Source organism: Artemia franciscana, chromosome 3 (genome assembly GCF_032884065.1).
Source record: "Artemia franciscana chromosome 3, ASM3288406v1, whole genome shotgun sequence".
Lineage (NCBI taxonomy): Eukaryota > Metazoa > Arthropoda > Branchiopoda > Anostraca > Artemiidae > Artemia > Artemia franciscana.
The window spans coordinates 9342920-9356718 of record NC_088865.1 but is presented as its reverse complement, the minus strand read 5'-3'; the positions used below and the strand labels follow the sequence as shown (position 1 = coordinate 9356718).

Here is a 13799-nt window from a genome sequence, read left to right as displayed (position 1 = left end):
TTTGTTCGAGGCCAACCAAGGAAAGGCTGAGATGAAAAAATAATGTTAGGTTTTTTCCGTGGCGTTTTTTCCACTTTCTATATGGTTTGCTCGAGGCCAACCAAAGAAAGGCCATACCTGGCTTTTTCAAAATTTTCATATAATATGCAAAACCCATTAGTAAGCCGTTCTTGAAGTCAGCAAAGCCATGTAGACAAGGAGGATCAAAGTGAGAATGAACAATTATCACCCTACTAATCCTCCTCTTGAGAACAGCTTAGCAAACAGTCTTGGAAATTATATCAGGAAACTGGAAATTGGCACTACTTCTGACGAGAAACTATCAACGCCATCTAAAATATGGCAACACTTAACTATGGCACCTATGACTAAACTATATCATAATAAATTTAAGTCATAATAACTATGACTAAAATATGGCACCGAGATCCATTGATTTTTGAATTTAAAAAAGAGGGAATAGTTGTGGAGCATGTTTTTTTCAGTGTGATACTAAGAACAATTACTTTAATTGGTGTAATAAGTAAAACTAAGGTAGTAATAAGTGTCTGATCCCAAGTCCAGACAGAAAAATGACTACGATGCTTGACAAATGCCACGATGGTACATTTTTTTGTCTTTGATACTTTTTGGTATGACCCTTAGGCGTGGCGAAATGTCTTAAACTTGATACTTACATAAAAAATTCCATCTCCCTTCCTCCTCAAAAATTCCAAAATTATTTAGTAATTTTTCAAAACTATACGCTTCTTTAGGGCATAACTACCGAGTTTTCAAGACTACGAGTCACGTTACATACTAGGTAATGATACACAAATGAACAAGTAAATACCTCAAGCCTGTAGTTTCCAGGCATTGCTGCAATGTGCAAAGGAGTTGAGCCTCTATAATTGACAGCGTGGATATCAGCATCGCATGCTAACAAAAGCTCCATAACTTTTTTATTTGGAAAACACACAAAAAGTCGTTCATCGGCGTAGCTAGTATGCTTTATACAATTGTCGGCGTTGCCAGCAAGATGAAGAAGAGTGTCACCCGACGATGTTCGTGGATTCATACTTAACAGCAAACGAACCTGAAAGCGAAAGAAAAATGAGATAATGACAATACCATCCTAAAAATGAGGCAAAAGCTTGATTACGCACAGAGCTTAAGAATCGAGGTAAGTCTATTACTAAAGGTAAGTCTATTACTAAAGGTAAGTCTGGAGCCTTTACAAATTAAGACACTGGATCCAAAGTCAGCAAAAATAAACCGAGTCCAATAAAAAGTCCAAGTAAAATCTATTGCTAAAGGGGTTGGAATCCTAAGAAAATGACGCTCCGTATGCAGGATCAACAAAAGTAATTTCTTAACCCACATTGGCCTACCATAATATAAAGAAAGAAAACGATCGAAAATGGGGTTTTTAAAGGCCAAATGAAATTACTGATGAAAACATAGGCATTTTTGTAAGGCATTTTGGTAAAATAAAAACTTCCAAGAATTTACAGAATCAATAGGATTAGGAGAACACGGATTAGGCCAAACGAAAGATTTTTTTTTTTATTTGAGAGGATAGGTTGTAAATATTAGCTTAGCAAAAACATTGCGTAAATCCATTTGAATACATACTGTCAACGTGTCCCGTCAAAATGACTAACTTGTCCGCGCATCGTAATAACTCCAATATACATTGAAAGCTGAAATCGTTTTTTCCATCACAGTGAAGGCTACCAGAAGCATGAAAAAAAGTCGTACCAAAGAGGGGTGAGGAGTAACGTGTTTGAACCCCCTCCCCTAGATGTTTCTCAGACTCTTAAATTGATCGTAAAAAATTAGCTAAAACGACTGTTTCTCCTTAAAAAGAAAAGAAATATCCGGCTCACAAATCGATCTTAAAAATAATAGAGAAAAGACCCTAGCCCCCATACAGAAATTCGTCTAGTAACCTCCCACGAACAAAAAATATTTTGGTAGTCCTTCCTACACCGAAAAAATGCTGGACGCAGCTCTGCAAGACACAAAATGTGGTCCAACCTTCGCGCTGAGTCTAACTTGAATAGAATCCAGCCCGAATGAACGGATAGAAACAAAAAATCCCTTTTTCCTAGACAGAAGACAGAAATAACAACAAATTAACTTACCATAGAAATTATATAGCCTACAAAAAAAACCAAAAAATGTGAAAAAAAAGAAATTAATATTTAAAGTTTGAAACAAGGTAACTACGAAAAAAAAAACTAAAATGAAACAAGCTGTTAAAAATATTACCTTTGACAGAATCCCTAATCTCTTAAATTCAACAGCATTCATTTGAGAGAATACATATAGAAGGTGACTAATAACTTTCAGCAATCGGTCAAAACATTCTTCATGTCTTTTCCACAACGGTCTCGCCTAGAATAGCAAAAGTAAAAAAAATAATACAAGTCACAGATATACTTAGAAATTGTGTCAGGGAAGGGAGGCTAAGGTCACACATATATATATATATATATATATAAGGTACCTAATTCAACAAGGATCAGCCGTGACAGGGTGACAGAAATCTCATTACGATCGATTTTCTCAATTCTTGTTTAGCTTGGGAGTTATTTTCTTTTAACTGGATATTTACAGCAACTCTGGCCATATTTTAGGAAAATATGCATTTATACTCGAAGTAAATCACTGCATTACGGAATGATATTTTCCCTCAAGAGAGCTATTCATAAATAAGTTGCAACTCTAGAGCCATTTGTTAAGTCAAAAAGCCAAAATCAACTTAAACTGGATTAGATAGAACTTGCCGAAAACGAGCTTAAGGCAGAATATATATTCTAGACTAGTAAAAATCGATGGGTCTGTGCAGGGATGAAATCAATACGTGCTGGGGCCATCTACCACACTGCTAAGGCTATCTTTGTTGAATGGAACGTTGCAATCATGCGCAAGGTTGCCAGTTGCCACATGACCATAAATATCTTAAAATGTAGACTCTTAGGAGCACTTTTGACCTTTTTACCGGTTGGGAGGGTGTCAAACTGCCCCAAGTATTATATTTTGCTCTAGTTTGTTTTTTTGGGGGGCGGGGATGGGGGGCTCTGTCTTTTCAGCTCTAGCCAAAATACAGCCACCCTTAATGTCCTAATTTACACTAATGTAAACCCCTGTTTGGCTACTCTTTTTTAAAATTAGATCACTTTCGTAAAGTCTAAAGCATATCTCATACCAATAACAACTCCTGACACTGTGGGAGATTATTCATTATCAGATCAAGGAGAGAAACAACCTCTCGGATATCCAACTGAAACTGACTCAATGCTTCTGTACGGTGAGCCTGAAAAAGAAAACCAAATTATTACTACAGCAAATTCAATTGCAATCCAAGTAACTTCGAACAGAAACTATTGTTGCTTTTTTACATAATTGGTAGTGTCATAATGGTACTTCACTTCTCACCATAATGGTAAGAAATTAAATTATGGAAGATATGTGTATTCATACATATTAATACACAAAAGGCGATAAACCAAATACAAAAAACGGCCAGAAAAGAAGGTTGAGTTAGACATTTACTGAGTATTACTATTAGTTTATAGCTTCGAGCCCGAAGCATTTTTTTTTTTAATATATTCCTTTTCGGTATTAAGTTGCATTCACGGAAAGAAAAAGTCAAACTACCTTATCTTGGCTCAGAGATCAGTCGAAGCTTTTAGGGGCCATTATTTTATGTAAAGCATTGGCTCTTTTACAGGGACAGGTAGCAAGCCTGTCACTCAACCTGCTGCAATTGGGGTCAAACCCTGAGCACCGTATTGCCAAGTTAGCTCAACGGGTTAAAGCCTTGTCCTAATAATGCGAAGGATGTGGGCTTGACAATGAAAGAAGGAATGCAGGATGGAACGGCAAGGCGAATACAAATTTTGACGATTTTACCCTGAGCATCACAAAGGAGCGTTTTTTTTTCTATTTTTTCTCTTTATATGCCTGATCTTATAATATGATACTGATCCTGATTATAATACTGATCTTCGCTCATTTCGGACAGGCACAACATGACAAAAACAAAACATGGGCTACCAAGTCAACACAACAGCATAGCCTAGGCAGAAGCAGCTTACTAAGCCCAACACAAAGCATTAGTTAAGTTCAAAAAGGTCAACAGTTGTAATTAATTATCAATCTACACCAAAAGACAGAAAATTGCAAATCACGAGCAATTTTCTTAGTACTCTTCAGCTGAAAATATAGGAATAATAGGATTTTAGCCAAAATATAGGCATTTAATAGGAGTGCATTAAAATATAGGAATTTACTGGAATTTATAGGCGAGTCCGAACACTGTATAACTGTAAATACACACACTTAAATACATATAACTATAAACATACAAACATATAAACACACTTATAAACACAATTATAAGCATAAAAGAACATCAAATTGAAAGTCATTTCACCTGTAGCGAAAAACAATGACAAACTAAAAAATCATAATCTAGTTGGATATTTTTACTACACGTCATTATGGCGTTAGTTCAAGAACGCCAGAACCGCTAGAGAACACATTCAGCCCTTAGAGGGAGGATCAAAACCTGATTTAAAGGAGGGAAGGGGTCAGTTGGTTTAAAAAGTGCTGATGAAGACACAAGTCTTTCGAACATTACTGGAATGGTAGTTAGGCCAATCTTAAGAAAGCATTCTTGCTAAACCTTGGGGGAATATATTGCAGAAAGGTAGTACACCACTATAACCACTACACCACTATAATAAAAATGATACGTCTTGCTAATCAGATTTGGAATATACATGTTAGGACGCGTAAACTAAATGACGGTTTTGTCAAAGTAAAAATCAATCTTGTGCAACTCGCACCCAGGATCAAATGATTTTACAAATATTTGAATAGCTTAGCAAGATTTTTAAAGATTACCTACCATATCCCCCACTTGCGAGCCATAGCTCTTATCTTAACTTGGACGCCTTGTTGGAAAAATTTTCTTTAATAAATTTATCAGGCGTTGGCTGATACTTTCATTACTTAAGTATGTTACCACATATTCAATCACTTATTGTGTTGCAAGAGCAACACTTTGTTTTGTCCCGTTTTTTTTATGTGTCCGATTTCAGCATATTCCTGGAAACTGGTAAGGGTCTAACTTTGCGGTTTCTATGGAAAGTGTGTTTCTATGGAAATATCTCGTGACATTACGGTAGAGAATACGGGGAATTCTCTTTTTAACAGCTTATCTTTTGAAAACTCATTCACACTGTTCATACACTTAATGAGAAGGCATGTCACCTTTTGTGAAATCTGCAAATAAGGGAGGTGACACAGGCTTTAAAACACTTTTTTCACTTAGACACACACCTTTACTTCACTGGAGTGAAGCCACCGAAAACCCAACCCTTTTCTTTTCCCCAAAAATTTTTTTGTTTGCTCCAATGGATTAGCTAAATAGGTTTAATTTGCTCCCGTCTTATATCTTTGGTCAAAGGTAAAGCAAAAATAACGAGAAAAACTAACATTATGGTGGATAGCAAAATTATCTTCTTCAGCCAGAGAGAAACAGGTATTAAAAATGATTCAAAACAAGATAAAAAATTATCGGAGTACTTTGCGGAATTAAATTTCCTTGCGAGACGCGGGATTGAACCAGGAAACCTTAGATTGGAAACCTCGCGTCATCCACTACGCCGTCACAAGGTATGAAATTATTTGATTCTTCTTAGAATATTTTAATACACTTATCAAAAAACACATATCTGATAATAATCTACCTGGAAAGCGATTAGCCTTTAAGAGCGGTGTAAGTAAGAGGAAATAATGTGGTGTAAGTGAGAGTAAGAGGAAATAAACAGAATAATTTCTGTTCGTTTTAAGTTTTAATTTCGCTCTTTACTTGCAGTTAAAAGACTCGTTTTTTTATTTTATTTCTGAACGTTTTTGAATTAATACATGTTTTGATTTTGGCTCACCGCACATGAATAATTAAAATGAAATTTGCACATTAGTTTTTTTTGCTAAATAGCTTTCTCATAGTTTTGATTGGATGATTTTGGTAAAACAAAGGGGCGGGGGAGGAGGCTTAGTTACCTTCCAATTTCTGGTTACTTAAAATTTCAACAAGATTTTTTTTATTTTTTAAAGAACGTTTTTGTTAGTAATAAATATACGTAACTTACGAATTAACTGACTTAATGAACTTCAATATTTGTGTTTTTTATGTATATGAGGGGGTTCGCCCCCTCGTCAATACCTCGCTCTTTATATTAAAGCTTGAATTGTGTCCCAATTCTTTAAGAATGACCCCTGAATCACAAAGGCCTTAGGACCAATATTTGAAATTACCAAAAATACTTTAGCGTAAAGAGCCAGGTACTGTGGAGGAGACGAACTCCCTTATATACGTAATATTTTCTTTTCGTTTTAAGTTTTAATGCTGCTCATTACTTCCAGTTGAAAAAAAATTATCTATTTTCTCATTTTTTTTTAATAATGCTAGAAAATCCCGCACTGCACCCCATTCATGGAAATTATCTTCCCTCATGATAAATTCCTCCATAGAAATATCCTGCCACGTAACCCCCCCCCCTAGATACATCACAGCCCAACGCGAAAAATACCCCTGAAAACGTCTGTACACTTCATAATAACCATTACTGTATGTAAACAATAGTCAAAGTTTGTATCTTGCAGCCCCTCGCCCGGGGACTGTAGGGGATAAAGTCGTCCCCAAAGGCATAGTTGTTAAGTTTTCAACTAGGCTGAACAGAATGGCTATCTCAAAATTTAAATCCGGTGACTTTGGGGAAAAATGAGCGTGGTAGGGGGCCTAGGTGTCCTCCAAGTTTTTGGTCACGTAAAAAGGGAACTTTTAATTTCCGTTAAAATGAACTCTAGCACGACATTTTAGGACCGCTGGGTCGATACGATCACCCCTGGGAAAAAAACAAACCAAACAAATAACTACGTATCTGTGATCTACCTTCTGGCTTGAAACTTCCACAGCAGGGTTCTCTGATACGCTGAATTTGATGGCGTGATTTTGGTTGAGATTCTATTGCTTTTAGGGGGTGTTTCGCCCTATTTCCTATAAGGCAAATTTTAGCAGGCTCGTAACTTTTGATGGGTAATGCTAAACTTGATGAAACCGATATATTTGAAGTTAGCATTAAAATGCAATTCTTTTGATGTAACTATCGGTATCAAAATTCCGTTTTTTATAGTTCGATTACTATTGAGACTGGTCGCTCCTTACTACAGTTCGTTAACACGAACTGTTTGATAGCGATGTTAAGTTTGAGTTTCTTTTTCTTAGTTAATGAAGTAGTTAGACTATGGATAGGTGTATTTTACCCCAGTATTTATCTGTGTCAAAGATGGAGTCACCGTGGGATAGGGCTTGTAACTCTTAGCTATGAATAGTATATTTCAATCTCCTTCAGCAACTCAGAAATTTAAGGAATTATAGAGTAATAAAATAGATTTTGGGGTGTATTAGAGGGAAATTGATTTTGGGGTGCGGTATTCGCTTGCAGCTCCAAGATTCGAGTTATGTTTTACCGTATGAGATTGGTTCTATTTGCCATAAACATGAATTTTTTTTCAATATTTTTCATATGAATTGCCAAGGACTAAAGTCAAGTCAAGTTACAGTTTTATGGAAGATTTAGCTAATATTCTGTTTTCAGCTGACAGCTTTAACTGAGACATGGGTTGATGATCATAATTCAGAGTTGCTTGGTCTAGAAGGATACAATTTTTATAAAAAAAATAGGCAATTACGTCATCAAGGGGGCCTTGCAGCATACATTAGATCGGATATTGAAATGGCCATTAGAAGCAATTTAACTATTTGTAGGGAGATGGTGTTTGAGTCAATTGTGCTTCCTCTTCGTTTAGGTGTTTATTCTTACTATTTAGTTCTCTACCACCCGCCATCTTCCTCATATAATGAATTCTTTGATCTTTTGGAGGGGCAGCTTGAGAAGTTGCCAGTGAATCTCCTTTGTTTTCTTGTGGGTGATCTAAACGTTGACCTGATTGAAATAAATGCAAAGAGCCGTCGACTGTTGAATATTTTCACATCATTTGGATTACTTCCATCAATCAACATACCTACTAGGGTCACGGATACATCCGGCATGTATTGATAATATATTCTCTCTCTCTGGAATGGGTTGGTGCGCTGGATTCGGGATCCCTTGTCTGAGAGGACTCGGGTTCGAATCCTGGTGTACCCAATTCTTCAGTTTGGGACGGGGGTCAGTGGCGTGACTCTGTAAGCTTAGCCAGAGTCGAGCCAGCTCTAAATGGGTACCTGGAGAAGTCTGGGGAAGGTAAACAGGAAGGGTGTGCGAAAGCACAGGATGGCTGGCCCACAACCCCCCATTGCACTTTCTGGCTGAAGGGCCAAGAAACGGAGATCAACACCGTCGGTACGGACTGTAAAGTCTAATGCCGTATCCTTTACCTTATATATATATATATATATTATATAAATATATATATATATATATATATATATATATATATATATATATATATATATATATATATATATATATATATATATATATATATATATATCTCTAATGTATATATATATATATATATATATATACATTTATTCTCTAATGATAATATATATTCTCTAATGTTAATCCTGATTCCCCCGTATTGTTGTTAGTGACACTTCTGAACATTTTGGTATGTTTTCTATACATGCTTTTCCTCTAGTAAACAGTCGTAGGTTAAAGAATGATTTTTCTTTGCATTATGTAACTAAAACAATTCTCTTGTGTTGTAAGAACGTTTTATCTCGAATGAATTGGGATAATATTTCATCGATTTCATCTAATAATGAAGAGAGGTTTAATTTGTTTTACCAGATTAACTAAAGTAAATTAGAAAAGAATTGTCAAAGAAAAAAAAAACGATGGCTTAAGACAACCCCATGGGTTACTGTAGACCTTCTAAAATTGATGCGTATTACAGACCAACTGTACAAAAACAAGATCAGTGATAAATATGATTTAAATGAAAGAATATATAATAATCATTGCCAGTGCTCTGAACAGATTATTAAGAAAAGTAAAAAGGAAAATTGTATTCAAGGAAGCTTGAGAAAGTTGTCGGGATATCCAACAAAAACCTGGTGCATGACTAAAGACGTACTTCAGCAGCTAACGAAAACGATCCCACTTGAAATAGATAACCAAGACGGTGAAATGCCCAAAAGTGCTGATAATGTCTCGCAGGTATTCGGGAATAACTTTTCTGCGGCAGGAAAGCGTGTTACTGAAGGAATTTGTCCAATGTTACATGATCCAAGCATTTTTCACTACCTTTGTCATTTTGGATCTGATGTTTCAATGTATTTAGCACTTGTACAAGTGAGATGAAACAGGTCATCTAAGAAATAAAAAGTAATGCCCCTGGTAGTGATGCCATACTTTTAAGAGCGGTTAAATCTATTCTGCCATTAATCCAGAAGCCACTTTTGTCCCTCATTAATTCTGCATTAAAAGAGGGTGTCTTCCCATCTTGTTTTAAAGTAGTTCTTGTGACTCCTGTTCATAAGGCTTGCGAGACAAATAATTTAGGAAATTATAGATCGATTTCTGTTCTTCCTGTGCTATCACGTGTTTAAGAGAAGTGCTTTGCTTTCCGTCTTTATGCATGTTTAGAGCGTCGTAATGTGTTAAATCCTACCCAATTCAGATTTCGGCACGGTCACACAACAAAACAAGCGATTGCCTATCTAAGCAGCATAGTCAATCAAGCACTGGATGAAATTTACAGGGTTTTAACAATATTTTTAGATATAATTAAAGCGTTCGACAGAGTATATCATGATCTCCTACTTCTAAAATGTGAATTTTATGGCACAAGAGTGCCTGGGCTTAACTTTCTGCGTGCATTCTTAGCAGGGTGACTACAGTATGTCTAGATTGACTGAAAGCGGTCATCAAGCATTCCCATTACATTTGGTGTTCCGCAGGGCTCTCGCTGTTATTCTTAATTTTTGTAAATGACCTAACTCAAGCCAAGTCTATTATCAAAAATAATTTCGGTGAAGTATTCCGTGATCAAAAAGAAGTGAAAGTACAGATGTTTGCTGTTGACACGCCACTTGTTTTTCTTGCAAGAACTGAGAAGGGATTACTTGAATTAAGTGAACAGTCCTTAGATAGAGTTTCAACTTGGATACGGGTAAATAAACTACAAGTTCACCCGGCTAAGAGTAGTTTTATTATATTCTTGAGAACAGCTACATAGTATCCATTGATTTCTCGATTAAAAAACAGTTATGGCCAGATTGAAAGGTAGTCTTGTGTCAAGTATTAAGGTATTACACTTGATGAAACTCTGACATTTAGGAAACTTGTATGGAACATGTCAGCAATTTTATCACGGAACATTGGAATTCTTAGAAAACTCGCAAACTTTGTCCCGCATAGCATTTTTAGATTGTTGTATTTCTCTATAATACATCCTTGTATTTTATATTGTTCTTCGGCATGGTTAGGGACATTTCCGTCGCTAGTAAATCCAATTCGAGTTCTCCAAAATAATACCATCGGTTTACTCTGCAATAAATCTCATAACGATTCTTTGAGATTGGAGTGTGGAAGAAAAAAGATTTTACCAGCTGCTGGCTAACGGCATTTTTATCACCAAGCATAATAATAATAATTTACTTTTATGCTTCTCATGCATGATTCAGGTTAGGTCTGATCGTCACAATTATAATACTCGAAAAAGCAAGACGCTGTCTACGTTCTAGTAGCCCTTACTACTAGGTCTACGTTCTCCTTTATTTATCGAGGAATAAAATTATGCAATAGTAATGACAAGACAATTGATGACATAACAAAATTTGAAGGATTTAGAAATAAAGTTAAGGAAAAATTGTATTCTAATTACGAGTTTTAAGTCATTATTTGTCATTTTTATTTGGATTTTATTGATAAATTTATGGATTAGTAATAAGAAGATTAATGATATAAAACGGTTTGAAAAATTTATAAATAAAGTCAAGGAAAAAATGTATCCTACTAATGAGTCATAATCTATTATTCGTCTTCTTTTTTTTTTCTTCTTCTTCTTTTGTTGTTGGAGGTGTGTGAAGGAGTATAGTAGATTATTTGGACAGGCTCTTCGTTCTTTTTGTGGTCGTTACGGTGACTCTAGAAGCAAGGATGTGTTTCTCTTTCTACACATATATATGTATATTTTTTTGTATCATCGGTATTTCTGGTAATTTGTGCTTATAACTAGTACTAAAATTTTCAAATTTTTTCTTCTGTTCCTGGGCATGCAAGTCATGAGTTTTCAACTCAAATATAAGGTTAATCCCTTTCTTTCTTTCTTTAAGAGAAGAAAAAACTCAAAATAGGAATAGGAGAGGCAATTCCTTCAAACTCGGTACAGTGGTATAAGCGTTAGCAAATTCCAGTTATTCACCTGACATCAAATTATAGGATTACAATTAAAGATCTTTAACTTAAGTATAAACACTCTAAATTTTAATGAATACAGCCTACATAAACATACGTTGTGTCCACTACTTCGCCACTTATTTAATAAAAAAAAAGTTTTGTTAATAAAAATCGAAAAAAAAGTTTTGTCGCCATGCCAAAAAAGACAATTATAAGTCCCCTTATCCTCCTTCCCTCTGCAAAAACCAGAGGGTTCTAAATGGATCCCCCAGCCGTGAGACAAACATGGTATACTTATAAAATTATTATAAAATTCGTAACCGTAAATTAACCGATAAGTAAAATTACTTAATACAGCCTCTTTAAACTGTTGGCTTAAAAACTCGCTTGCCTTTAGGCATAAAAAACGTGCGGTCCCTCGATCATCAAAAACCTCAGAATTAAGTGTCAAAATACTCCGGAAAAGTTCGCGATCATCATGTTAAGGGACTATCGGGCTATCATGTGACAATTTTGAGATTAGGGACTGGCGGGGTGCTATGGACACAGTTCCGCCATCTGTAGGAAAGACATTGAGGATCACTTATAATGGCATTATTTAGTGTATAAAATATAAAATCTTTACGAATGATAAATAACAAGAGATATAAAACATAAAAATCCAACCTGTAGATCAACAAACAATCTGACCAAAGCTTGAGCAGTGAAAATAGCTTCATTATTGAGGAGAGTGTCCCTTTGTATTCGAAGCTCCATTGCTCTTCGCCACAGTGCAATACAAATATCGTAGCGCAAAGCATCTGCATATGCAGCACCACGGAACATCACTCTAAAAATTAAAGATAAACACGAAAAATTGATTGAAGAAAAAACGGGTTTAATTTCTATAAAGCAGTGAACAAAAATAAAATATATAAACTACACTTTAGCAAACAAAAATAAAAATACTCCGAATATTTTGGCCCCACGTCCGGGAGCCTTTCTCAGCGGAAAAAAAGAAGAAAATTAAAAATCAACAATTCAAGACTTTTTTTTAAGACATTATAAATAAAATGCCACGACAAATAAAACACAACAAATACATATAAACAATAAAATAAATAAGAAACAAGCTCATATTATAAAACAAAACTCTTATTTATTTTATTGTTTATATTTATTTGTTGTGTTTTATTTGTCGTGGCATTTTATTTATAATTTTAAAAATTTTAGAGGCAAAACAGTCATAGCCATTCGGTAATTTTAGAAATTTTATTTTTATTAAAATACGGTAGAGTAAGTAAGAATAAATGGAATCCGAAATTTCCATTTTTCACATATCTTCACCACCATTCCTTGAAAATAAAAGCATGTAGACCGAATTTAATTACTTTTAGCATTTTTTTGTGATATTTAGCATTCAAACCTTTTCGTATTTTACAGGACTTCCAGATAATTAGAAATTTTGCAGAGGCTAAAGTAAGAAAAGTCGGATTTAAACAAATGAAAAATTTTGTTAATAAATAAATGTTTTTTTTTAATTTGGCCTACAAGTTTCGGGAGGTGGGGACTTATCCCTGGGCACAAGAGAGGCCAGAATCACCACCGCAAATGAACCATAATACAAACTTCAAAAATAGCTTTCTCGTCTATGGTACGAAGAAATTTAATTTCTGATGTCAGTCAATGGTATTTACACAATCAAGACAGCTTCACTTTGGGTTTGTCGGCAAAATAATCATGAAATATCCGTATCCACAAAAAATTCTATTCTTGAATTTATCAGATTTCGCAAAAAATGTGCCAAATTAATCAATTCAAATCTATAAAACTTTAAAACACTGCATTATAAAAAAAAAAGTGTAAAAAACGTTTCTACGGTCTATCTTACATTTTGTGATTTCAATAAAACGCTTAGTGGATAATCCCATCAATTATTGAAGTATTACCATTCAGTTTTTTTTTTTGTGCTAAACTTGTAGCCCCATCTTGTAAAGCTTGAGAAGTGATCATATTGTTCGTCTCGAGTTTCAATTCCACTCTTAATTTTCAACAGAAAAACTTTGGTTAATTCTGGACGAGGATACATCTTTCCTTGCTTTCTGAACATTTTGTCATTATGATATTATATTATCCTTGAAATATCTTTTTGAATCGTTAATAGAATGCTCGAGATTATTTAATGTGCAGTAGTTCTGTTTTTTTGTTTTTTTTTTCGTTTCGTTAATTTCTGCTCATTTTTAATTCTTGACAAAGTGCGCTATCTAGATAGGTTAGTCTTTTCGTGATAGATAAATACACAGTACCAAAAAAATTTCGATACGATTTTTTTTTAATATTAAAAATTAATTTTTTCTCAATATCATGTATTATTTATTAAAAATACATTATTAATACATTTATTAATAA

The 13799-nt window shown here is 34.7% G+C and overlaps 1 protein-coding gene across 1 annotated transcript in view; it reads right to left on the bottom strand.

Moving 5' to 3' along the window:
* Positions 1-13799, bottom strand: part of LOC136024849 (protein fem-1 homolog A-like) — a 42076-nt gene that overhangs the window by 5883 nt on the left and 22394 nt on the right. Inside the window, exons 7-10 of the mRNA XM_065700350.1 lie at positions 12078-12240; positions 3194-3301; positions 2254-2379; positions 833-1075 (exon numbers count right to left, since the gene is read on the bottom strand). Of these exons, the coding sequence (XP_065556422.1) occupies positions 833-1075; positions 2254-2379; positions 3194-3301; positions 12078-12240 (640 nt within the window). The remainder of the gene's footprint in view (positions 1-832; positions 1076-2253; positions 2380-3193; positions 3302-12077; positions 12241-13799) is intronic.